General features: G+C 34.6%; 1 protein-coding gene across 1 annotated transcript; it reads right to left on the bottom strand.

Moving 5' to 3' along the window:
* Nucleotides 1-12,217: 12,217 nt before the first annotated feature.
* Nucleotides 12,218-12,968, bottom strand: LOC116192145 (auxin-responsive protein SAUR50-like). The gene has a single exon (XM_031520601.1). The coding sequence runs from the start codon at nucleotides 12,797-12,799 to the stop codon at nucleotides 12,449-12,451; it is 351 nt and encodes a 116-aa protein (XP_031376461.1). The 5' UTR covers nucleotides 12,800-12,968; the 3' UTR covers nucleotides 12,218-12,448.
* Between the last annotated feature and the right edge of the window lie 11,827 nt (nucleotides 12,969-24,795).

The raw sequence follows: 24,795 nt of genomic DNA, 5'->3' as shown, positions 1-24,795 counted from the left end.
GGGATTTTTGTCCACCATTTTGGTGACTTTCAATATTGGCAAATGTATATAGCATATGATGTATTCCATCATTTCTGCAATACAGTTTTTTGGTGCATATGGTTTACAAATTGCAAGTTAGTATATTAATTGCAAGTTCCATATGGTTTGCAGATTGCAAGTTGCATTTGCTATACAATTTTTTGGTTTAAATGCCAACATAGTGCTATACAGATTGCATATGGTGAAATCAATGCTATACAGATCAAATCATACAATGTAATATAGTGGGCACATGTGCCAACATTTGCTAACCAATGCAAGTTCCAGAGCAGTGACATAAAATTGCAGATGAAGATGGACAAATGGACAAGAACTTGACAAACGCATTTCATTACCAACATCAATACAGATCAAGTCATACATAGGGCTGAGTTGGATAGCAACTTGCAAAAACTTCCAACTCACTGCTCTAAAACTATCACAGCAATGCAACATATCCTAGTTAACTAAAACTACCTACAATCCATCGATAAACAAGCTCAGAACCACCCCACAACAATCATCACAACCAACAAGCTCAGCCGAGCATCACAAGCTCAGAACACAGACATCCTCACCACCAACACACCCATTACAATTGTCAAAATCCACCACAACAGCTTCTTCAATTGAAGCTCACACTCCAGAATCTTGCTTTTTAACAACACTACATTCCTCTGAAGTTCGTCTTCAACTGAAGAAATGTTCTGAATTTGGTCTTCCCACTCAAAATACCCGCAGGTATGATCTTCATCTTTCCATAAAGGACACCTGTAAAATGGTCGATCATGATTTGTAATGGTCTTCGAGATCATCCGACGTGCTCTTTGTCCACAATAACAAATAATCGACCTAACTCCGGAAATGCTTGAACTGCAATTAGAATGACAGCTCATGCTCAACTTCCGATCTTTGTTCATCTCTTTACACTGCAATTGAATTGTAATTGCAGTAGCAAGTGATTAAGGCTTATTTTCCTCACTTGTAACTTATTCATTCCTCTGTGATTGAGCTGTAAGCCACGAACGTCGTTCTCCACTGTAATTGGAGTGGCCAACCTCGAACTTCTTCCTTCCTCTGCGGTTGAATCGTAAATCGACTATCCAACCTTGAACTTCTTCCTGCAAAGTCGTGAACCTCTTCCTTCCTCTGCACTAGATTTGCAATTGGAGTTACAATTTCGAATTTAGTGTTGCCGAATCACAATGAGGGCTTGTAATTGGCAAATTAGGGATTTCGAGTAACAGGTCTTGAAGAAGGGCTTCGAACGCATCGTTTTTGTTGTCAAGTATGGGGGATAACGATGCCGTTTAGGGCGAGCAGGTAACGAGGAAGACAACGATGCCGTTTTTGGCAATTTAAGGGGTGGTTAACGGAGTTAGGTCCAGCTCAGCCGCCACGTGAGATTTCCGTCACGATTGGCACGCGCAAGAAGACGGCAGGACTAAAACATCTGACGGAATGGTGATTCGGGGACTAAAACCGAGGCAAAAAATTTTGAGGGACCAAACCTTTGGCACTGGTATCTTTCGGGACCAAAAGTATACCTGACTCTTTTTCTTTCTTTGGAGACTTTTCTTGGAAGCTATTTCAGAGATTTCTTTCCAATTAGTATTTTCACCCCATAAGAAGAAATGCAGGGGCAATCCAGTTCCAGTATTATTAGATTACTGATGATTACTGGGAAAATTGATCCGTTTAATGGAATCTTTGAAATATAAATCGGAATACAGAATTGATGTATATTTGAAAAATATGTTGAATTCCTAAAAATATAATATAGATGGTAATGTTATATAGTTGTCTTTGAAAAATATGTTGAATTCCTAAAAATATAATATAGATGGCAATGTTATACTGCAGTCTTTGGTATGTAATATAAATTGATGGGAAATGAATGTAATTTTAACGTCCTTACTGGTTTGAGTTTCAAATTGCCGCACATCATAATACATTACCATTAGAATAATTCGCACATTAACTAGAGAAAAATAATAAGAAAAAAACATAATTATTGTTCTCTCAGTTTCAAACATCCACTAATCCTGCCAACAAAAAGTAGACACCCTCCCAAAAGGATGGTGGGAAAAAAAAAACGAAAATCCATGATCGCTGATAAGGAAAGAAAAGGACGAAGAACGGCCCAAAGGGAAGAAAAAGGGAAAAAAATATATATTCTGAAATGGTACTCGATATGGCATTATACGAATACCGTGTGTTACAAAGAAATTTGATTGGCTCGTGACACCACTAGATGAATCTGACGTGGTAACTCTGATTCATGGAAGGCTTTCTCGTTAAAGATAGATTATTCGGTAATCCTACTTCGTAGCTTGAAGTAAGAAAATACCAATTAAATTATAATAAATTAAATAATAAATATTAATCACTCGATTAATTATGATTAATTTTTTAATTAAAATAATATTATTGATTTTTCCTGATCACATCATTATCATGTATGATGATTTAAAATTTTCTCAGCCCATAGGATTTCGTAACAATAACAAGAGCAAGCAGCTTATACTTTCCTTACTCCAAATATAGTGGGGGCAGTGCGTGTCTCAACGTATTTCTATGTTTTTTTTTTTGAAAAATTCTAGGGTCATATTATGTCCTCAATTTATATATTGTCTTCCAATATCATAATTTAGAGCCATCTATTAATATAGCATCGATATCTGCCGGTATTGATTTTTGAAAACTCTTAACATCGTATAATGAAGAGCTTACTAGCTAGTTTATCGTAAATAGTGCATGTTAAGACTTGCTCTCACACTTTAAGCCTTATATATAGATATATGTGAACCATAGTATAAACGTAAACCATCGTAGAATGGTTCAAGTGGTACAACACTTATTCACGTTTGGTGAGATAACCCGACTCAAATTAAATTAATCGAGATTTGTTGAGATATGTTGTCCCACACGAAAAAAATTAAAAAAAAATTACAAGTTTATATGAGATTTGAGTCCAATAACCTATCAACTTAAATTTTTGGGTTGTAGATGCGTTCAAATACGTGTAGGTCCAACAAATAATTTTACGAGATCCTTTGTCTTCTGAATATTAGGTCGTGCACCAAAAAAAATATATTAATAACTTTGACTTCATATAAAAAATCGAATAATTGAGAGGGCAGTAGCCCACCTGATTCTATCGTATATTCCTCCACTATTGCTTATGTGTAATCCGTCCTTATCACATACATTTATATATATATATATATATATATATATATATATATTGTATGGAGACGATATTATCACACATTATATATATATATATATACATGTATGGAGACGATATTATCACATATATATATATATACACATGTATGGAGACGATATACTGATTTGATTGTTGATACTCACAAACTGTGTTCTGCTTAACAAATAATTATGAAATTAACAATTAGAAATAGTCATCCTTATTTATTCGTATAATCAATCTCCATGAAGTGTTACATAATTACAAGCGGTAGGCTGGATTAATCTATAGATTTTCAGAATTTCCCTGTTCAGTTTTAGTCGATTACGCAGACCACATTATCATATATATATATATATATATATTTCTACAAACTGACAAGTTTTTCTCATTAACTAGATGGATTGTGATGGTTATGTCGTCGATAATGACTTGAAATTTAGTAATAATCACGAGAAAAGATTTCTGTACTTAAATTTCAACACGTTAATTTATGTAGCCTGATTCAAAATATAAGTAAAGTTTACCTTGTCGAGATAAGACTTAACTAGCATCTGAGCCATGTTCTTTGCCTTAACCTAGGGCTATGCCTGTTGCCTAGGTACTACTATATAACGACTGACTAAAAATTAATTAACTATCCAACCCACCAAAAGAGAAAAAAAAGTAACTAATTAACCTCATCAAATAGTTCAACCAAGGGAAGATAATACCCAAAATCTACTGCATTCAATCTAATATATAGCAATTATTGTTGGAGGACGTCGGGTTGGACGGAAAGTGATCAATAAATTAATGCAAATATGTTTAGCACAGTGGCACATTATCTCATATCTCTATATGGTGTAATCATATGGATCCAAATTCCATTTGTACATGTCCAAATTTGAACCATAACTGCATCAGGAATAGTAATACCCACGAATCTTCCCAATGAGATTTTCGTGAAACACCACTCATATGCAAACACAGTAGTCAGAAGACTACTGCTACAATTGTGTTCATCAATAAATAGAGGAAACTCACCCCTCACCCTTTAATTGCTCCTAAATCTCCTTGAAGACTTGTAGCTATATGATTTAGAATGTGGAATGTTTGCGCATTATTGACTGAATTGTCACCTCAATTCATTGATTTCCATCTCGCAGGTACAAGCCAATAGGCCTCCTTTCTATGGCAAAATCATATTTTATATAAACCTCTCCTCTGTCTCTCCATTATTATTCTTGTATCCAAGCATCTGTTTAGGATGGTAGTACTGTTGATTTGAAACCTCATCTTGAAATCGCGGCGACGAATTCAGACCAAATAAGGTCTTAGTGTAGTTATATGGCTCATATCAGACATTTCACGACAAGGTTCGTTGCCTTTTGATTATGCACAATGATGTTTGCTATATCGGTGGCTCCCAACTCCTTATATCTATAAATATATATACACATATATCATAGATAAATATTGTTTCAAAATGATTATCGTACCTGTAGTCGAGAAAAACAAGGACGATATTTGCATTGAGAAAAGGACATTTCTAGTACAATATTTTCCCACTGCGTACGTTCTTTTCGTTGAAAGATATGCAATTGATTGTAGCTAACAGGAGAAGCATGAGTACACAGGAGAATGCGAATAAAACAGAAGGAAACTTGTCATCTGCAACAGACAAATTAAATGGCAACTTTCACTTAAATTTAAAATTATATTTAATTATAAGCCACTGTTGACCATGTGAATTTCTATTTTCCAATCTATACATCAGTCTTTCAACTTATGTGCAGTAGTGGTCCCCGTTAGTTACTTGGCTCTCGAAAGTACAATGAATTCTATGATCAAATTACGTACTGGGTACGGTGTCAATATCTTATCCGATGAGATCTATCGATAACCGTTAACTTTAAAATCGAGATGTCAAACTATAATTTCAGAAACCATTATGTAACCACTCTATAACATTAAAATATTCGGCAATGTATTACCTAGCTCAAAAAAAAAAAAAACCAAAAGGGGAGGGTCTGCATTCTGCATGGAAACCGTGCCCAAGGCCTTTAATATGCGAGAACTTGTGAGGGAGGGAAGGGAATGAACATAGAACCGGATATCAAGCTTCTATCTTAACTATGTAGGCAACATACAATTTGTTAATTTATTTATCGCATGATCAATTTGAGAGATTCGGCAATAACTATGTTTGTATCATATACATAGTGCAATGAACCGAAACTCAGGGCCATTATTTCCTATTATTTATCCACAATACTACGAAACATAATAACATTTTTAATATAATATAATATAATATGCATAAAGTGATGTGCTGGTGGAGTGCTGCTGCTGTAAAGTGGAAGAACTAAAGCACAAGCCATGTTCTTGCTTGTGTATACATGGGTTGAAATTTTCTACCCCTACTTATGACGGTTACCTTGTATATATATGCAAATAATGTATGTGGGTTTCTAGGGAAATGATGATACATATTCATACCCACATATATATTTTTAGTAATGATATCCTTCTAATTCAAAAATTCCATTCACAATCGTATAAGTTATAATTTATATATAACAAAAAATAATTATTTAATATATGTGAATATATGAGTGTAAACGAGCCGAGTTGAGTTCGAGTACAGGCAAACTCGACTCGTTGACTCGGCTGGTTAAAAAAAATGCTCGAGCTCGAATCAAATTCAAGCTTGGTCAACTTCAATATGGAGGCTCAGGCTCGAGCTCGGCTCGTTAGAGCTCGTTTAGTTTTTTGACTATTTTATTTATCATTTTGTTTTCAAATTTTGATTTTAATTTTATTTTAAGAGTTTGCGCTTAAGAAAATAATGAGAAAGCCTAGCTCAGTCCTTGAATTATGAGCTTAGGGGCCTAAGTCTACTAATAAAAGGAGATATACGTAATTTTTTGTAGAAGCTTGGCTAGGCTTGCAAGCTGAGCAAGCCGAGTACCACTGAGCTCGACTCGGCTCGTTTGAAAAAAAAGTTCGGCTCGAGCTCTACAAGACCGAGTCGAGTTCGAGTTATCACCGAGTCGATCTCAAGTAACTCGCGAGTGGGCTCGTCTCGTTTACACCCCTATGTATGTGTTACGAAGATTATAGACCCACCTTCAAGGAGAATTAATTAATCCTATAACCATTGATTAACCAATAAAATAATCCTGAAACCCTAAAATCCCTAAACCCCTTAAGATCCAATAACTCTAAGTTAATCCTAAAATAACCCTAAATTCTAAATTAATTTTAAAATTTTAGAGTTATTGCGTTCACGAGCTTTAGGGTTATTCTTGAGTTACAGGATTAAAAGGTTACACAAATTTAGGGGTTTAGGGCATGTTTGGTTTCAAGATTCTATTTTAGAATCACAATTCTAACTTAATTTTACCAACTACAAAACAAAATAACTCATATAAAGTCAAAGAGTAGGCCCCATTTATACCACTTTTTTCCACAACAAAACAACATAACTCATACAAAGTCAAAGGGTGGGCCCCATTTATTCCACTCAAAATCAAAATCAAAATTTGATTTTAAAATCCTATTATGAAACCAAACGCAACCTTAGGGTTTAGGATATTTTAGAGGGTTAATTTAGGGTTCAAGGTTTCAAGTTTATATAATTGTAGGTTTATGTGATTTCACAATCTGATTTTAAGATTTTAACTCTAATTTTAACTCTACTCACTACACAACAAAAGTCAACAACACAATTATTACTTTTCATTTTTCTTTAATTTTTTTAATAATTCAATTTAATTTTTAATAATAAATTATATCATCTATTCATTAATTTTTCTACAATTCAACAATACAATCATTACTTTTTTCAACTATTCATTACTCTCTTTTTTTTCAATTTTTTTCATAATCTAACATCGCAATCATTACAAACCAATTAGGGCGGGTTTGATTTTTTGGTTTGATTTTAGAATCATGATTTTGATTTTAACTCTACCCACTACACAACAAAAACACACGTTTCCCAAGTCAAATTTATAATACCATCTCATTTGTTCTTTTCCACAATCAAAATCAAAGTTACTTTAACTCTGAAACCAAACGCACTCTTAAAATCAAAACTCAACTCAACTCAACTCTAAAACCAAACACCCTATTAAGATTTTAGAATATTGTACCATTCTATTTTAGTATTTTATGATTATTGATTTTTTCATTTGGTATGTAAAATATTATTTATTTGAAATGTTATACAGATGACCCTATAATTAAGGTGTGTTTTAGATAATGTTATTATCTTGTTATCAATTTCACATGTGATGTGATTGACACTTAGTCCAATCATACTATATGGTCTAGTCACGTAATTATGGGTTATCCCGTGGAATAAGTTCTCAGGGTGACAAATTTCTTCAGGTTCCTTTCAAAAGTACCCGTGAATCAAGAAATTAATATATATCGTCATTGACTGTAGTATAAATAGAATATGGATTTTTGGGCTCACGAGTCACCGCATGCACAAAATCTATTGTTGTACATTTCAAATCTCTTCTCAATTTCTTCGACAAAAAATTTTATTACACATACACCAAATTCTGATTTTAAATAGGAGCCAGATAGTTGTCTAGTACTTTTTATCAAAGTTCGAGTACTTTAGTTTAAGTGTTTAGTATCGAATTAAAATACCAAACACTTGAGCTAATATACTAAATATTTTTAAAAAGTGCTAAACGCTTGAATTAAAAATACTAAACGGTATCATATGACACCATATCATGCTAGAATTTCCTGCAAGTTGAATAGCAACGGAGGATGCAACGATAAAAGTAAAAAAAGAAAAGAAAAGAGAGGGGTTAATGATAAAAAAAATTACTTTGACTCATTTTTTCAATTTTGGCTAAAAGAGGTATGAAATTTGATTTTCTTGCCATATTAGGCATTTGTGTCATTTTCCATCTATTTTACTAACTTGATAGAAAATAGTGTCTACGTGATAAATGGTGTCATGCCACTTCAACAAAAAAATTTTAAAAATTAAAGGAAAATTTTGAGAAAGGCATTGATCGGAGAAAGAGTGAGTCACCGTCCCCCTATTAGAGTCGCCGGTGACATTAGAAGACACCGACAAACCTAATTATTAGAGTGGTGGATAGGTAGAATCATGAAAATCCTTAAATTGGGAGTTCTCACTATTTCGACAGGTGGGGCGTTGATCCTGACCACCATCCTTGGAAATTCTCCTGATTTCGATGAGTAGGACTTTGATCACGGTTACCACCCCCTGATTGGGGTTGCCGACACCCTCCAAGCTCACCGACGATCTCAATCAGAATTACGGTGGCTAGTCGGGACCCTCATCCTTTCTCAAATCAAAGCATTTCTTTCTTTTTTTATTTTTCTTTAATTTTTTTTATTATTTTTGCTAATGTTATATGACACTAGTTGCCATGTAATCACCATTTTCCGTCATTTCAGCAAAATTAATGAAAAATGATACAAATGCCTAACTTGATAAGAAAATTAACATTCATATATTTTGTCAAGAAATAAAGTTCATGTTAAAATTGAAAAAAATTCTTTTTTTTTTGTTATTAACCCAAAATAGAAAAAGAAAAAGGAATTTCCGATTGGGGTATGGTTCGTTCACCTGCGGGTGTCAGTCAGTTAACCGGTAAAATGGGCCCACATCACATGGCCAGTCACTTTACGGTTTTCCGGTTTTCCGGTTTCTTGATATGTGGGCCTCATGCACCGCCGCAGGCACCGCGAAGAAAAGCAATTTGCAAGTAAGCCCATGTATTTCGTACGATGACCCCAAGCACCCCTTCAACATTTCCAACGGCCAACAGTCAGATCAGACGACTGTTATTTTTTTCTTTGATTTTTTTTTCCTATTTAATTTTTTTTTTCCTAATGTGTTTTCTGTTCTGATGGGCCATCTTACTAGAACACGACATACATGGATCACGGGCATCCAAATTTCTACAACGATGAATTTTAATTAAATTAAAAAGGAAGTCCTGATTTTTAATCCGAAATATACATATAGTAGCGAATCCTTCGACATCAACTTGTGTATCTGTCAAACAGATAGTGTAATGGCCCTAGGTAGGTTGCATCGATAGATTAGCTAGAGCATGCATCTGGTCCGTTGGCCCCACTCACATCGATGAGAGTATATGGAGAGGGAAACTCCGGTGACAGATTGCGTGATGATGAATCTACTATATATGCATCGGTTTTATTGGTGTGTTTGGTTTTAGAGTTAAGTAAAATTGAGTTTTGATTTTAATTGAGTTGTAATGATTGTGATATTAAATTATGAGAAAAAGTAATGAATAATTAAGAGAAAGTGATGATTGTATAATGATTGTGTTATTAAATTATTAAAAAAGTAATAAATAATTGAGAGAATTTAGTATTAAAAATTAAATTGAGTATAATGAAATTGTACGTAAATTTATATACGGTGAAATTGAGTATAGTGAAGTTGGTTTTTATTGTGGGGTAAATTACAAAAAAAACCCAAATTTTGTAAAATGTCTCAATTTTGTCATAAATTTTGTTTTGTAACAAAAAAACCATAAGTTTTCTAAAATGTCTCAAAAATGACATCCGTTATAACTTCCGTCAATTTTTGCTGCTGATGGTGGGTCCCTTTAACAGTCCACGTAGGTCACACGTAGGCTAGTGAGTCCCTTTAACAGTCCACGTAGGTCACACGTAGGCAAAAATTGACGGAAGTTATAACGGAGGTCATTTTTGAGACATTTTAGAAAACTTATGGTTTTTTTGTTACAAAACAAAATTTAGGACAAAACTGAGATATTTTACAAAATTTGAGTTTTTTTTGTAATTTGCCCTTTATTGTGTAGTTAGTATAATTAAAATCTTAAAATCAGATTACAAAACCAAACGGAGTGATATGATCCAACTAAAGACTTTGCATCAGAGTTTACGTTACGACTCCAAATTGAGCCTCTCGAGTGGCACCGGGGTCAAGGCATACGGACAACTGAATGCTAGCACGAGTGGGTCGTCCAGACCACGCACACACACGCACATATATATATATATATATATATATATGCAGAGGGCAGGCAGGCCCATGCCTTAAAAAGATCGAGGAGGATCGATGTTGATTGATCAGGATTTTGTATTTTTTTTGCCTAACCCAAAGCCTACGCTCAGACCTGATTCATTTCCAAGTAGGAAAAGCATATAACGAAATGAAATTGGGAGTTTCAAACGTTAATTCATCCTTTTCCTGCCAGTACGCTGACAAATGTTGCTACATTATTCAGCGTGTGGAAACTGGGAATTCCTGTTTTTGAATTTCATTTTCTTTTAGAATGATATTTTTATCTTTTACAAAAGAAACAAAAACAAAAAAAGATGATTATTAAAATATCACCAAAGCCACACGCCCCAATTCCTTCTTTTCCTGCACCTAGCAGATATATTGGCTAATAAAGCTCCACCAAACTTGATAGTACTCATTGTCAAATGGAAAATATGCTTAAATTATATATACACACACATATTTTAAATCACTGTGCTGTTTGTTCTTCTTTGATACGATGAGTTTACCTTTATTTTGGTCATTGAAAATTTTATCGGCCAACAATTTGATCCCTGAAAAATTTCTTTAGATAAGTAAGGAAAATGGATTAGAACATAAAAGATTTTCGTCACCAAATTAATAGTCCATAAATTTCACTTCGGTTTATCAAAATAGTTCGATCGCTGGTGGCCGTGACTGAAATGTGATGTGGACAAACGCCGTTACTTAATTGAACAAATTAAAACGACGTAATTTTAGACAATTTCAAACATTGAAAAAATAATAAAAAAAGAAAAGAAAATTAAAAAGATGGGGGACTAGGGGAGCTTAGGTGGGGGCTTCCCTGCTGGTGACTCCCCCGCTAGCGAGATCACTAGAGGTCCTTGAAGCCACTGGCGACCTCATCAGTGGGGAAGGTCTCCAGTAGGGGAGCTTCCACACAAGCTCCTCACTCTGTGTTCCTCTTCTGACGTTATATTTTCAGCATATCTATTAGCGTCTCGATTATTTTGGTAGATGAAATTGAAATTCAAGAACTGTTTTGATTATAAATTTTTTTTAGGAATTAAATTGTTGATTGATGAATTTCGGGGAGCATAATGATGGTAAATTCTTGATATATATGATTGTTATATTCTTAGATTACTATGTTGTGTGTTTTCTTCGACATAATTGTTTCGTTTGCTTTTGACAAAACATTCATTAAGCTTTAGCTGTCTGTAATAGGAGAGAGTGAGTTTTCAACGGTTCACGGCAGAAATACTTATCACGGCGACAACATAACCTCATCCCAATGCTATCTTCAGACAAATTCCCCTAAAAGAAAGAGAAATGGTCGTAGAAGGTACAGTGTTACTTAGGCTTTGGCTTTACAATATTGAAAAGAAAAAAAGGAGAAAAAGGCATGCATGCATGGATTACTATTAAATTATATTACCTCCAACAATGTCAACATCGCTTGATCTTAGGCAAATAGGCCCATATAATTACTAGAAAATTTAATCCATCCGTCTCATCGTTATTTACCGTTGTTTTTCGGATATATTTCCTTTAAGGTTTCAAGATAATAAATACTTAAAAGCTTTATCCAAACCAATAAAAAGTTGAAAAAGGAGATAACATAGTAACCGATAAAAAAGGAGATAATATAGATATATAATAAGATCCACACCAACATCAAAGAGTTTATTTTTGGGTCCGCATGCATGCACAATATATTAAGAAAAGAATAATTATACACCAGTGACATGAGGATTACCAATTTTTAGGAAAATTTTTTGGGAGGATTACTAATTAATGTTCCTCTCATGCACAATATATTATGCACGCCGTCGCATGTAATTTTGAGATTTCAGATTCGATACTTTTCGTGAAACTACTCATGTTCTTTTATTAGTTATTAAAATTTTTTATTTCATTATACTAAACTCATTTATCTATTTTATAATTAAAAAAATAAAAAAAATTTACTCATATATTCAAGTAATGAAGTTTCAGTAATGTTCTTTTTTCCCGCTGTTGCGGCTACAAAATTATCCGCGTACACCACGGTGAGCTAAATATGACCCGACCCCGGCAATTTAATTACAAAATCCAAAAACCCAAATCATTATTATGGGTCTTTCGGGTCAGATCAACCACCGTAACCAAAAAGATAAGCAGAAGGTGATCGATAGCCAGCAACAAGTTGGTCATCGGAGCATCGATGAAGTTAGCGACTGGAACACGACCTCTTCGCATGGCAGGGTTAGGCCCATGTCGTGGTCAAACCCGAACTCCTCCTCGGCCCTGTGTAGCAGCATCTGGAACTCTGGGCGATCAAGGAGCGTGATTGGGACGATGTGCCGCGTGCGCTTCTCCCCAACGTAGACAACGAAGTGGCCCTTCGGGACGTCCAACGGAAGTGCTTGTGCCTCGGCAGAGTGGTCGTAGTAGCCTTGCTGCTGCAGCTGCTGTCTCCTCCCTAAGCTCGAGCACCTCTTGAGGATCTGCTTGAGGACCGCCGTCTGGGAGAGTTTGCTCGATTTCCTCGTCAGCGCCATGGCTTTTGCTTCGTGTTATTTCGCTCAAGAAATTAGAGAGAAGGTCGGAGAAGACGAAATGTGGGGGTTTTGGCTTTGAGGAAGAAATGAAAGGGGTTGTGGGGGAATTATATAATCACTGCATGGGATCTTCTATTTTTCTTTTTCTTTTTCTTTTTCTTTTTCTTTTTCTTTTTCTTTCTTTTTGTCTGAATCATTGGGATGAAACAAGATATATTCTACAGTGAAAGTATCTTGTGGCTCGCCGTATACGTGGGGATGTCATCATTAAAATCCAGAAAAGATTCAAGAGAAGTTGGCATATTTTCTAGGGGCCGGCCCGGTCAATTGTTGTTTGTCTGGTTTGCCTTATATATATATATATATGAAGGTGTATTAGGCTATTATATATTTTTAACTTTTTTTATTAAGTGTGAACCATAATATATGAAAATTCAATGGGTCATGACTAGTTCAATAGGACTGGGTCAGCTACTAATGGTTAAAGCTCTACGAATTAAAGATTTTTTAATTCACAAGACTCGAATCTGATATCTTATTTAACGAGAATAATAACCGAATCACTTGAACTAACTCTTATTGATTTATTGTCTTTTTCATTTTTAAGGAAAAATACATGCATCCACGAGCCTGATAAGAAATAGGAAAGTCGATAACAAAGATATCACAGGAAATCCTATCAGAATCTCCAGTCGAGATCGGTGAGCATTACCGTATGAAAATCCTCCTTAGTTTTGTGTTGTGGAGGACATGAAGAATGCATTCTTGCTCAGTAGGTACAATGATAAGAAATAGGGAAGTGGTAACAAATATATCATAGGAAGTCCTAAAAGAATCTTCTTTAGTTTTGAGATCAGCGAGTAGTACAATATGAAATCCTCTTTAGTTTTGTGTTGTGGAGGAAGAATGCTTTCTTACGCAGTTGGTACAGCGGATTTTGGATTGAAAAGAGAGAAATCCTTGACAGGCAAATAAGCAATTTGGCTATTTGAGATTACTAATGTTAGGAGAAAATCGGAGGTCATTATAAAATCCGAAGAGATTATGTGAAAATCGTTACAGAATGTGCTTCGGCGCCCTAGTTCACAAATATATTTATACAAAAATTCATAAGGTAAGCAAAGATTATCATAGGAAACCAAATATTCAAATGGCTTTGTGAATTTCTAGATTTTCCTTTAGAATTGGAATTTATCTCACAGAAAAAGAAAAGTTTGCATGCCCCCACCAAGATCAAGGATAAGATATGCCAAACAGTCATAGTAGAAAATTCGTGGAGAATATAGTTGTATTTTGTTTTTGGTTTGCATTGATCTCACCGTATTTGAAATCTCAATCGATCTCAACTAAATCAAGCTAGAGTTACGTTAATCTATGAAGGGATAAAATCTTTCAATTGTGAATTTTTTCCATTCATAAAATTCAAATTTAAAACATTATACTTCAAAATAAGAGATTCCAGATTGTTTGAAGTTTGAACCGACTCAAGTTGATATCCATTTGTTTCTTTCACTGTTTGTGGCTACCAAGGCTTATACTCCAATTTACAAATGCAGTATATATCAAGATCGATCAATGTTTGAGAAGAGGAGTTAGGGGGGCAGAGACTTGGGAATTTGGAGCTTTCAGGTTAGAATGTGTGAACTTTGAGGGACATGTTGGAGCCAGGCACATCGGCATTAGAGCCACCTTGCTGCCTTTTATCTGGACAGCTTGGTCCCCTCTCAGTCTGCCGCCCACCACCACTCGTATGCAATTTAATGCACAAAAACAATGCTCGGACACGAGCCGAGCCCTTCCTCCACCTAATTGCACATTTCTCCATCATCTATTAATTATGTCAATCCTCTCCGCTTTAGATTTTGAAATGACCATAACCGTGTATTTTAAAATATGGTAAATTATACTGGTGGTCCAAAATATTTTACAAATGTTTCATTATGGTTCAAAATTTTTTTTTCGCTGCATGATAGTACAAAATGTTTCAAAGTTATTTCATGATGGTACAAACCGTCAATTGGTCCTAACACCGTTAACATTTTGCTGACATGGCGCTTCCTATGTGTCACTTTTGTTACATGGAACCAATCATAGTGCGCCACGTCATTTAAGAGAAAATAAAAATTTTAAAAAGTCCTAAAAAATACAAAAAAAAATTTTAAAAATACAAAAAAGAGTAAAATTTTGAAAAAAAATAAATAAAATTTAAAATTTTGAAAATTAGTTTTTAAAAATTTAGTTTTTTTTTAATTTTTTTTTAGAAATACAAAAAATACAAAAAAAAGAGTACAATTTTAGAAAAATTTAAAAAATTATTTTGAATTTTTGAAATTATTTTTAAAATTTTTTAAATTTTTAAATTTTTTATAATAATTTTTAAATAATTTTTTATTAAAATTTTTAAATAATTTTTTTTTTTTTAATATTAAAATTATTTTAAATTTAATATTTTATTTTAAATTTTAAATAATGAAAAATATTTTAAATTTTAAATTAAAAGTTTAAAATTATTTTTAAAAGTTTTTAAAATATAAAATTATTTTTGAAAGTTTTAAAATTTTAAAATTTTTAGAATTATTTAAAATTTTTCGGTCACGTTTGCAATGAGGTGACACGTAGTAGCCACGTCAGCGTCGGCTTGACGGCGTCAAGTTCGAGTTGACGGTTTGTACCATCATGAAACAACTTTGAAACATTTTGTACAATCATGTAGCGAAAGAAACTTTTTGAACCATAATGAAACATTTGTAAAACATTTTGGATCACCAGTGCAATTTACCATTTAAAATATTAATCATACTATTAAAAGGAGAGGTGTTATATATGTCGAAATCCGCAGTGCCGAAGAGAGGTGATGGCACCTCCTGTAAATTTGAGTAACTTTATGGGCAATTAATAATTCACTCTACTTTTACACATTCAAAGGAAATCATTTTCGGAGCCTATTAAAAGTGAGTGCACATCCTCACTTAATTACTAAGAGATTTCAGATTTGATACTCATTATGTGATTATTCATGTCCCTTTATTTGCTAAAAAAATTTTAGTTTTATTGTATTAAGATAACAAGTCTCGTAAATAAATAAATAAAAATTATTTAGAGACTATTTGGTTTGTTACTTATTACGCAATTATATCTCCACACTGCTAAGGTATCATCTTTTTGAATACTGAATGTTCTGGTTGTCGTGCTAAACAAATTTAATTTGTATGCCATCTCACACGTGTTAGATGACATATAAAGACCATGCTCTATTGAAGGGAACGGCATGGACAACCTATGTCAAAGTCAACATAATACAAGCTATGTTTCACGCATGTACATGCTCTGAGATTTGTTGAGGAAGTGGAATCATGGTTATTTGATGAGCACAGACTAAAATTGGTCAGGTTGGAATCGACGAGGCATAGAAAGGCCAAGCTGACGACATATTATCTGCCCTGAGTTCGATCCTTGGTATGAGAAAAGACATCTCGTGGCGGGAAGGGTGCCCTTAAACTTATAACCTCCAAGACTCCCTTTAATTTTCAATGCCGGTTTCTTCGATTGCACATATGTGGCAAAGAAATTGTAATCGTATGAGAATCAAGTTCCTGCTTGATTATCTGGCAGTTAAATTGCAATATGCAAGAAGCGTGCGGAGTTTCAGGATAAGGTTCGGGTCGCTTTAACTCGATGGGTACAGCCACAAGTTCACACCTTCTTGGGTGACTGGGTTGAGTCCTTCATCATGTTCCGAGGCTAAAAAGAGAAGGATACTTCTCAATGTCTCTTCTCCTAATTAACTTGAATGCTAGCTCTTCTTATATATATCTTGTTCCGTCGATCACACATCTTCCCCCACTTCCCGTGGCAACTTCATTAATTGTCTCAATGAATGGGTACGGAATTCCATGTCCAGTTTTAGAACATAAACAACATCGACCCGTAATTGCCGTCCCGACTCCCCAGCCCAGCCCCATCTTAATGAAGAATGCCGTAAGACATCTCACATATCCTATAACTCTATTCTGATATATCCAATGGCGTGAAAGAGCAAGATTTCAACTTAGTATTTAATCCTCAAGGAGGTTGAGTCCCGCGGCAACTGGACAGGCCAAGTAATATTTTCTCATTGCACCCAGACAGACCCGATATAAGAGGGAAACTAATCTATGTTTCATATATATAGATGCTGATGAAAAGCTTGGAAGTGTTCATTGCACTGAACTAATTAGGCCAATTTACGTGCAAATCAAACCAAGATAATTAGGAGCGACCCGACTCAATTAATTGTCTTAGTTTCTTGACCGAATCGTGTAACTGTTCAGCTGGAAAGAATTGCATGCTCCGTAATTAATGGTTCATTAGACAGCTCATGAGGGTTGATGACTTTCGTCGTGAGATTTTCCACGGCTCTCTTCGTGGGCAAGGGCAAATTATCGATCGACGTGGACTCTCATTAACCCATTCAACACTCTACTAGAAAGTAAACCTCGTGGAGCGGGAAAACCTTAAAAAGAAGGTGTTGACCTGAAATTAATTCTGACCCTTAATTACAGCAATTTCCATGACTTTGATTGATTAATAACAAAAGTGAACGTAACAACATGTAGACTAAATACCTGGGGTTGTTTCCATAGCTGATGAGCGCCGAGTAAATGAAATATAATGCGGGGATATCGCGTGGCACGGGTTGGGATAGTAGTCAAGCTTAGTAACAAACAAACTGCCTTAGAATATCAAGTTCCTGTACAACGGAAGACATATGATGAGTAATCGGTGTTGTACATCATCCCGCGAAAAGAATAGATTCATCATGACAGCTTCTTACGCACATAGCATGAGCACTAAATGTTGCAGCGACCGCTCGACCGCATCGCGAATTTGACATTATAGGCGCAATAAAATCATCTTCGGGTTTCTTGTGGGTCTAGATTGGATTCTATCGAGGAGCTAGCTGTTGACTTTATATGGGTCCGCATCTCTTTAAGGTATTGGGGGTTCATTGAATTTGAGTCGGAGGAACCAGTTCGGAGGCTCATGAAAGGTGGTGTTTTGTTGCATCTTATGGAAGGAAATGAGATTAGGCCCAATGAACCCCGGTGTTTAATTTCATACCTACTAATGCATATGCATATATATATTTATATATGTACGTACGTACAAAGTATATATTCTGGGGAGCTAATGCTCAATTTACACTATATATAATAGCAAGATCAGCAGCTCTCATGGCGGACCTTCAAATTTACATTATTTAATCCGAGCTAAACCTCCCATAAAGTATTTTCACTTACACGAACTGTATGTCTAATTAAAAGATCTTTTCACGAGCCAACATTGGCCCAGTTGATTCTCCAGAAGCAATACACATAATTTTATAGGTTCCCAAGTGTTTGGGTCCTATGAAAATACCGGCGAGAGTTCTTCATTTTTATTTTTCTTTTTCTTTTGGGCTTGGAGCAATGTAACTGAAAATGAAAACACAAAAGTTTAGCGGTCCATATTATATCTCCCATTCCCGAACAAGGACAGAGTAAGGAATGGAAGATCCATTAACGTTACAAAAAGAAGCCCAATGGTTGGTTATACCTCACCGGATAAAGCTCTCGGCCCGTGGAATATACATAGCATCCCAAAAGGAAAAGAGAGTTAAATCTACTAGCGTTAAAGAATGAGCGGAAGATAAGCCAATGTCGTTTGCTTCAAGCGATTCGGCACTTATTCAACTTAAGCAAGATCTCAAGTTCGAGTTCTTGAAAATACAAAAAATTTATGCTGTGAGAGTTTTACTCATTCTTAAGTCGATCCGATTCGATTGAATTAATTGAAACTCAATTGAACTTCTGAATATTATGATTCATACCAAAAAAAGAAAGAGCGGAAGATGAAACAAACGCGGCTTCATCCCGAGAGCGTAGGTTCGGAGTCACCAACCAAAAGTAGGTGATCCATGTGGAGGATTGAGCACCGCTTGCGAGATGAGCTGCTTCTGCTTCCCCCGCTAAGGGGTCGGTTGTTCAAGTACACCTGATTTGACAGAAATCCTATGTCGTAATTTGGCTTCTTGAGAACGTTGAAAGCATGCCCTCTTTTACAAAAAAGCAACTCATCTTTTTCATGGAACTTTTCGAGTTTGGCCTCGTCCAAGAGGATGAGTCCGGTCCTCCTTGTGAAAACGATATATAATATATGCATAAGACATCGGGTTTTTTTTTTTCTTGGACGCCAGATCGGTCACTCAATAATTTCTTCGAGCCCTGTACACGAAGGATATTATTGGAGGGACAAGAGCATGCACCTGAGAACAAGAACAGATGTAAGTTGTTGAATGCATGGATATTAGACTTTGGTGTTCAGTTCTACACGATAAATTATTAGGTGGACCCAGTTTACTATATCATGTCAGCAAATGTTTGACACGTGTAAAATAATATGTTCAGGCTCTCTGAAAATATTAGTGAGATTAATTTTTATACGTATTAATCATTTACTCATTTAGTTCATGGATGACGTACTAGACTAAATCTACCAAATAATTTCTTATTCTACGCGTTGCAGCAAAGTCGCAGCTTTAAATGGTCGGGTTTGTGAGAAAAGTAGGAATGGCCCACATTACATTAGTCCCAACCTTTTGAATATAAGAATTGGGTTTCTGTATGGTGATATGATGTTGTGACACATCATACTCTTTATTATTATTATTATTATTATAAGAAAGGGCTAGTATAATATTTTTAATTATATATATGGCCTAGTACTTGTGTATAATACTATCAGAATTTTCAAAAGTACCACACGATATAAATGAATAATATAATTAAAAGTATTACGCGTGTCATGATGATATAATGTCACCAAATAAAATGAGGGTGCAAATGGTTTGAGGTGGCTCAGGTCTTGCACTTTCGGGTCGGGTTGGATCGTGGAAATACTCGCCCGAAAGAACCAAATGTACCTTGGGAACATGACCGTTAGTGATTCGGGTTCTCAGGTTGGGCTCTCGGTTACCCGTAAATGAAAAATATAAAATTTGAATTACATTTTCAATATTCAATTACGATTTCAATATAATATTTTGATCACTAAACAAAATAAATTCAATGCAATTGAATCTCCTACTCATCACAATAAAAATCAATTTCAAATATAAACCCAAAATGATGCAATCTATAATCAAGTTTTAATTAAATATTTACAAACCTATTACAAACCTATATATTTTTAAAAATAAATCGAACTTGGGTCCGATCCCATCGGGTTTCTTTACAAAACCCAAGAATATAATCGTATTGAGGTATGAAAAACCTCCTAAATTTGAATTCGGGTTTATGAGTCGGATCGGATCTCAAGTTTCCGGATTTTCACTTACGCCCCTAATATAAAATCCCTGTAAGAGCATTGTTTGTCCAAACTGAAAAGCCTTGGATAGAATAGGCATATTACGTCGTCATATTTTGATTTGAAATTACAGCGGTGTGCACAAGACATTTGTGCTTATATATGTTGAATTACTATTAGTTTACGACATAGGTCAAGTGTAATACCTATTACATGTAATACCTATCATACAGATCTCTTGTTCCTCATTCCTTGTATTCTGTATTATTGCAAGACAACAAAATTTAAAAATAAAAGGATATTTTTGAACCGCTTTAGGCTGATGAACGGACGGTGCATGAACTTGTGGAATTTTTATCTATTAATTCACTAAAAAAGAAAAAGAAGAAGAAGAGGGAGAAAGAACTTTTGTGTGATTTAGTTTCTTGTAACCCACGCGGAGCTGGCTTCCAGGAATGAGTTGAACATTCTGTTCACAAGTCAAAGGAGGACGACGCACGGTCGAAGAAGACGCGTAGAGCGATCGGCTGTTATTCATTTAGATGAAAAGCATGTTGACACACATGAGATGTGTCGATCAGCCCGATGATCCAACCTGAATAATTTGGCTTGGAAGGAGTTTGAGTGTAGTTTAATTTTTATGAAAGTAATTCGGATATGTCCAGTGCCATTCTCGATCATTTACTTTCAACTTACCTACAGTCCCTATGTTTTTAAATGCAAATGATACATAGCAAGCATTTTTTTTTTTTAGGTAAGAGCAAGCATTCTTTTCTTCTTCTTTTTTATCGGTACCTATTATTATTTAAGTATTCAAATATCTTGGATCTTGTTGCAAAGAATATTAGATGATAACACCGCGAAATTAAAGGGGAAATGTATCTAATATCTAATTAATAAAGAGATGCGTCTGCATTAAATTTATGCTAAATAATAATTTCACACGTCTTTAATTTTATAATGTATTAATAATAATTTCATTGGAATTTCATTGTGTGTTTCCCCGAATATAATTTTCTGCTTGATCTGCTTTAATAAATATCATTTCATTTGACCGATCCTAATTAATTACCCGTTGTGTAATTAAGGGTGAGATTGACATTTGGTCTCACAGTGACCAATTGATGATCGATCCCCTGTTGGTAAGAAATAAAATAAAATAAATAATTGGACAACACACACTCATTAATGAAAGTATATTAATAATTTAATCAAGTACTCTTATGGTTCCATCAGTTCCCTGAACTATAGGATTTCTTTTAAATTTTCCTTTTTTTTTTAATACTACGATCCTATACTTAAATCTGGGAGAAGGGTACTTCTGCTACAATTCAATTGGGTCATGAGGTAATGCATGACGAAGTTGTGATCAAATGCGTTTAAATTGTTGCACCATATACTATAATTAATTTTGATCAAATCATTAAAAAATCTAATTAAACTAAATTTTATTGCACGGTCATTTAATATAACATTACATTTCTATATTGATAAATTTTTAAACGGGAAATGCATTGAATATTCGACAAAATCTTAGACACGGAAGCTTAGCCAATTCCACAGGGTAAAATAATAGAGATAATCCTCTTAATTCAAAAATTGTACTCATTAATGACATGAGTTGTAACTTACATAACGGCTGAAGAGTTATTTGATATATTAGGAGGATTCTTATGCACATCCTTTAGGAGCATTTTGGCATTTTTGTTTATAGAGTAATGTATTTAATGTCTACTGGCCTCTAAGCTACCTAACTAATTAAGTTCGAAGAGGCTCCAAATCCTACTTTTATATATATATATATATGTGTGTGTGGAGGTCTTTGTGATAATCATAATTCTATCTATAATAAAATTTAGTCATTTATAAATTTCTACTTAGTTATTTATCCAAAAAAAAAACTCTAAAAAGTTTTCCTTTTTGGACATATCGCTTCCATCATTTTCCAAGACACAAGTGTCTCAGTAAGCCCAAAACATAATTAAAAAGGATTAGTCCATTCATATTTACGATCCATGATCCAGTTTAGTTCGTACTTAATTAGCGGAATCATAATTTGCTATTGATTAGTAAATTACGGAAATAGCCCTCTAGATAGTATCATCATGATGTCAATGATTATGAGCATGATTTTCAATAACAACAACCATAATGTATAATTAATAATGCTGTTTTTTTTTGCATATATAGGCTCTAATGATGTGATGCCCTAGCAGCCCTACATCTACGTTCTGGGGCAAAAATGGAAGCTAATGAGCATATTTTTGAAATCTTCCTCAGTTTAGAAAGAAAGGTTTGGTTTCATTTATTTATTTATTTATTTTTCTTTTGGTGGGTACAAAAGTAAAGGTAGGTTGATTAGACACAATTTAAATACGTAGCCCCTATTTGTATCTCAAAATTACCACCCCCGACAGCTCCACCAAAGGTAGTGTCATTCCCCATTTTCCTTCTTTGGCCGGGAAAGGAAAATTTCGTACTGATTCACATCATTTCCAGAATAAAACTTAGAACATCATGGTTATCACCACCCGTAAAATATGAGTTCCTGTTTCAGTATTTTTAGCAATAGAAATAGCTCTTAAAATAAATTCGTTTCGATTCCTGGAGTTTGATTTGTCACGGGCATACAGTGAAGCATGCGCTTTGTCAACCGGTCGATCCCATTGTTTAGACAACCTGATGTTGAATTTGAAAGGCACCGAAGACATATACGAAAGCATGTCCCTTCTGTTTCATTCGACGGAGTAACAAATCATAAAGCCGTCACTGCCCTTTTTTTTTTTTTGGTAATCGTAGTAATATGGTAAAATAAAGGAAACTAATTAGATGGCAAAAACATGAGTGATTGGTTTACTCGTCTGCAATTTATCACTCCATTAATTTTAGTTCAAAAATTATGTGTTATTCCCATTATATATATACATATATATATATATATGTTTTTTTTGTCAATTTAGACATCACAAGTTCGAATCTTATAGTAAGACTGCCGTGTCCCATAATTAGCTATTAAGATTTCTATTTCATTATAACAGACTTATGACTCTCCTATGTAACTAGAGAAAAAAATAAATGAAAATTATACAATGGAAGATTGTAAAAATTTAGTAAAGTTTTAAAAAAGTAAGTATTTTTTTTATTACCGAAATTTACTATAGTTTCAAAAAGAAATATTTCTTTTTCTATTACCGACAACCATTCACTTACTTATATAAATTTGGTAGTATTTTCCTATAAAAATACAAATATTGGTAGTATTCACATCACTTTGCATAGCTTTTTGCCAGTCAGAAAATTCGGCTAGTGAGCTTTTCATTAGAAGGTCCGATGACTTGCCAACATCAATTAAAAAGGGGAAAAAAAGACATGAACCTGCATTTTTTATTTTATTTATTTATTTGGCTAAAAAAGGAAAGTTGCTCATTTTAATAGTCATCCATAGACATAGAGGTTTGTTATACCACGGGGTCCCGAGACTCCAGTAGAATCACTAAACAAGGATAGACCTAAGAAAGCTGTAACATGATCAAAGACAACAAGCACTTCAAGTTGATCTCCACCTATTTTCGCGAGAAGGTCCACACAACTGTTCGCCTCGCGAAAGGTGTGGCTAGGTTTGATGTTCAAGAACCTCCTGCTAAGCGTCTTGCAATCATCAATCAGTTCTTTTAAAAGCCCAATAGAAGAACTCACACCCCAAATCCAATCAAACACTAATCGAGCATCAATGTCCACACAAATCCGATCAATGCCCATCTCTAGCGCAAGAATGAGGCCTTGTCGGAGAGCACGCAGCTCAGCAACTACGCTAGTAGTCAGTCCTAAGTTCATAAAAAAAGCCCGAGATCCGGCTTCCATTTGAGTCCCTGATAATCCCCCCTCCACCTGCCTGACCTTGCCCCTACTGGAGCCGTCCGTATTAAGCTTGAAGTATGTAGATGGTGGTGGCATCCAGCCAATAAAAAATTGCTTAGTCTTGCCCCTCAAATGGGTTTTAATGGTAGGATGGAACTTTGCAGCCTGCTTTAGAGTGAGCTGATTTTTATAATCTTAATAAGGTCAAACAAATTCCCGAATTACTTTGGCATTGGCATTGCTCTCAATTTATACATAATCTAAACGGCATTAAATTAATCCCCTTTCTTTTTGGAAGGTGGCAGGTATTTTCTTCTCCTACCTTCCAAAAGATCAAAACCCGTCACTTTATATTGATGGCGATATGCTCCTTTCTTAGCCACATTGAACAACACTTATAATCACTAATTTAATTATTTTCATGGTTTAACATAAATATAATTAACAATGGTAGGTTGGTCAATAGACTCAAAGGCCCTCCACTTCTATAATTAATTTTCATGCGGAAAATCCGAAAACAAAATTGGGGGAGATGAGACCAACTCTAATTGGTTGGCAATTGGTATTCTCTTTCCCAAATTTAAAAAAGATTAATCCATAAGCATGCACATATATAAATGAAAAATTCTTCGAAGATTCTTCTCTTACAATGATGTTGTAATTAGAAGGAATCGATTAGAATTTTACGATGAAGAGCAATAATACTAATAATTAACACTCATTTCTTCATGGTTTGCAATATGATTGGTGTTTTCTCACGTCATGTGTCGAGATAATATCATCGAAATGTTTTTATATATGAACAAATAGAGATA

The sequence above is a fragment of the Punica granatum genome, chromosome 1, assembly GCF_007655135.1.
Source record: "Punica granatum isolate Tunisia-2019 chromosome 1, ASM765513v2, whole genome shotgun sequence".
Lineage (NCBI taxonomy): Eukaryota > Viridiplantae > Streptophyta > Magnoliopsida > Myrtales > Lythraceae > Punica > Punica granatum.
The sequence above is the reverse complement of the archived record's forward strand: the minus strand, read 5'-3'. Positions and strand labels throughout refer to the sequence as shown.

Excerpts from the sequence above, each read along its gene's own strand:
- LOC116192145 (XM_031520601.1), bottom strand. The coding sequence starts at position 12,799 with ATGGCGCTGACGAGGAAATCGAGCAAACTCTCCCAGACGGCGGTCCTC.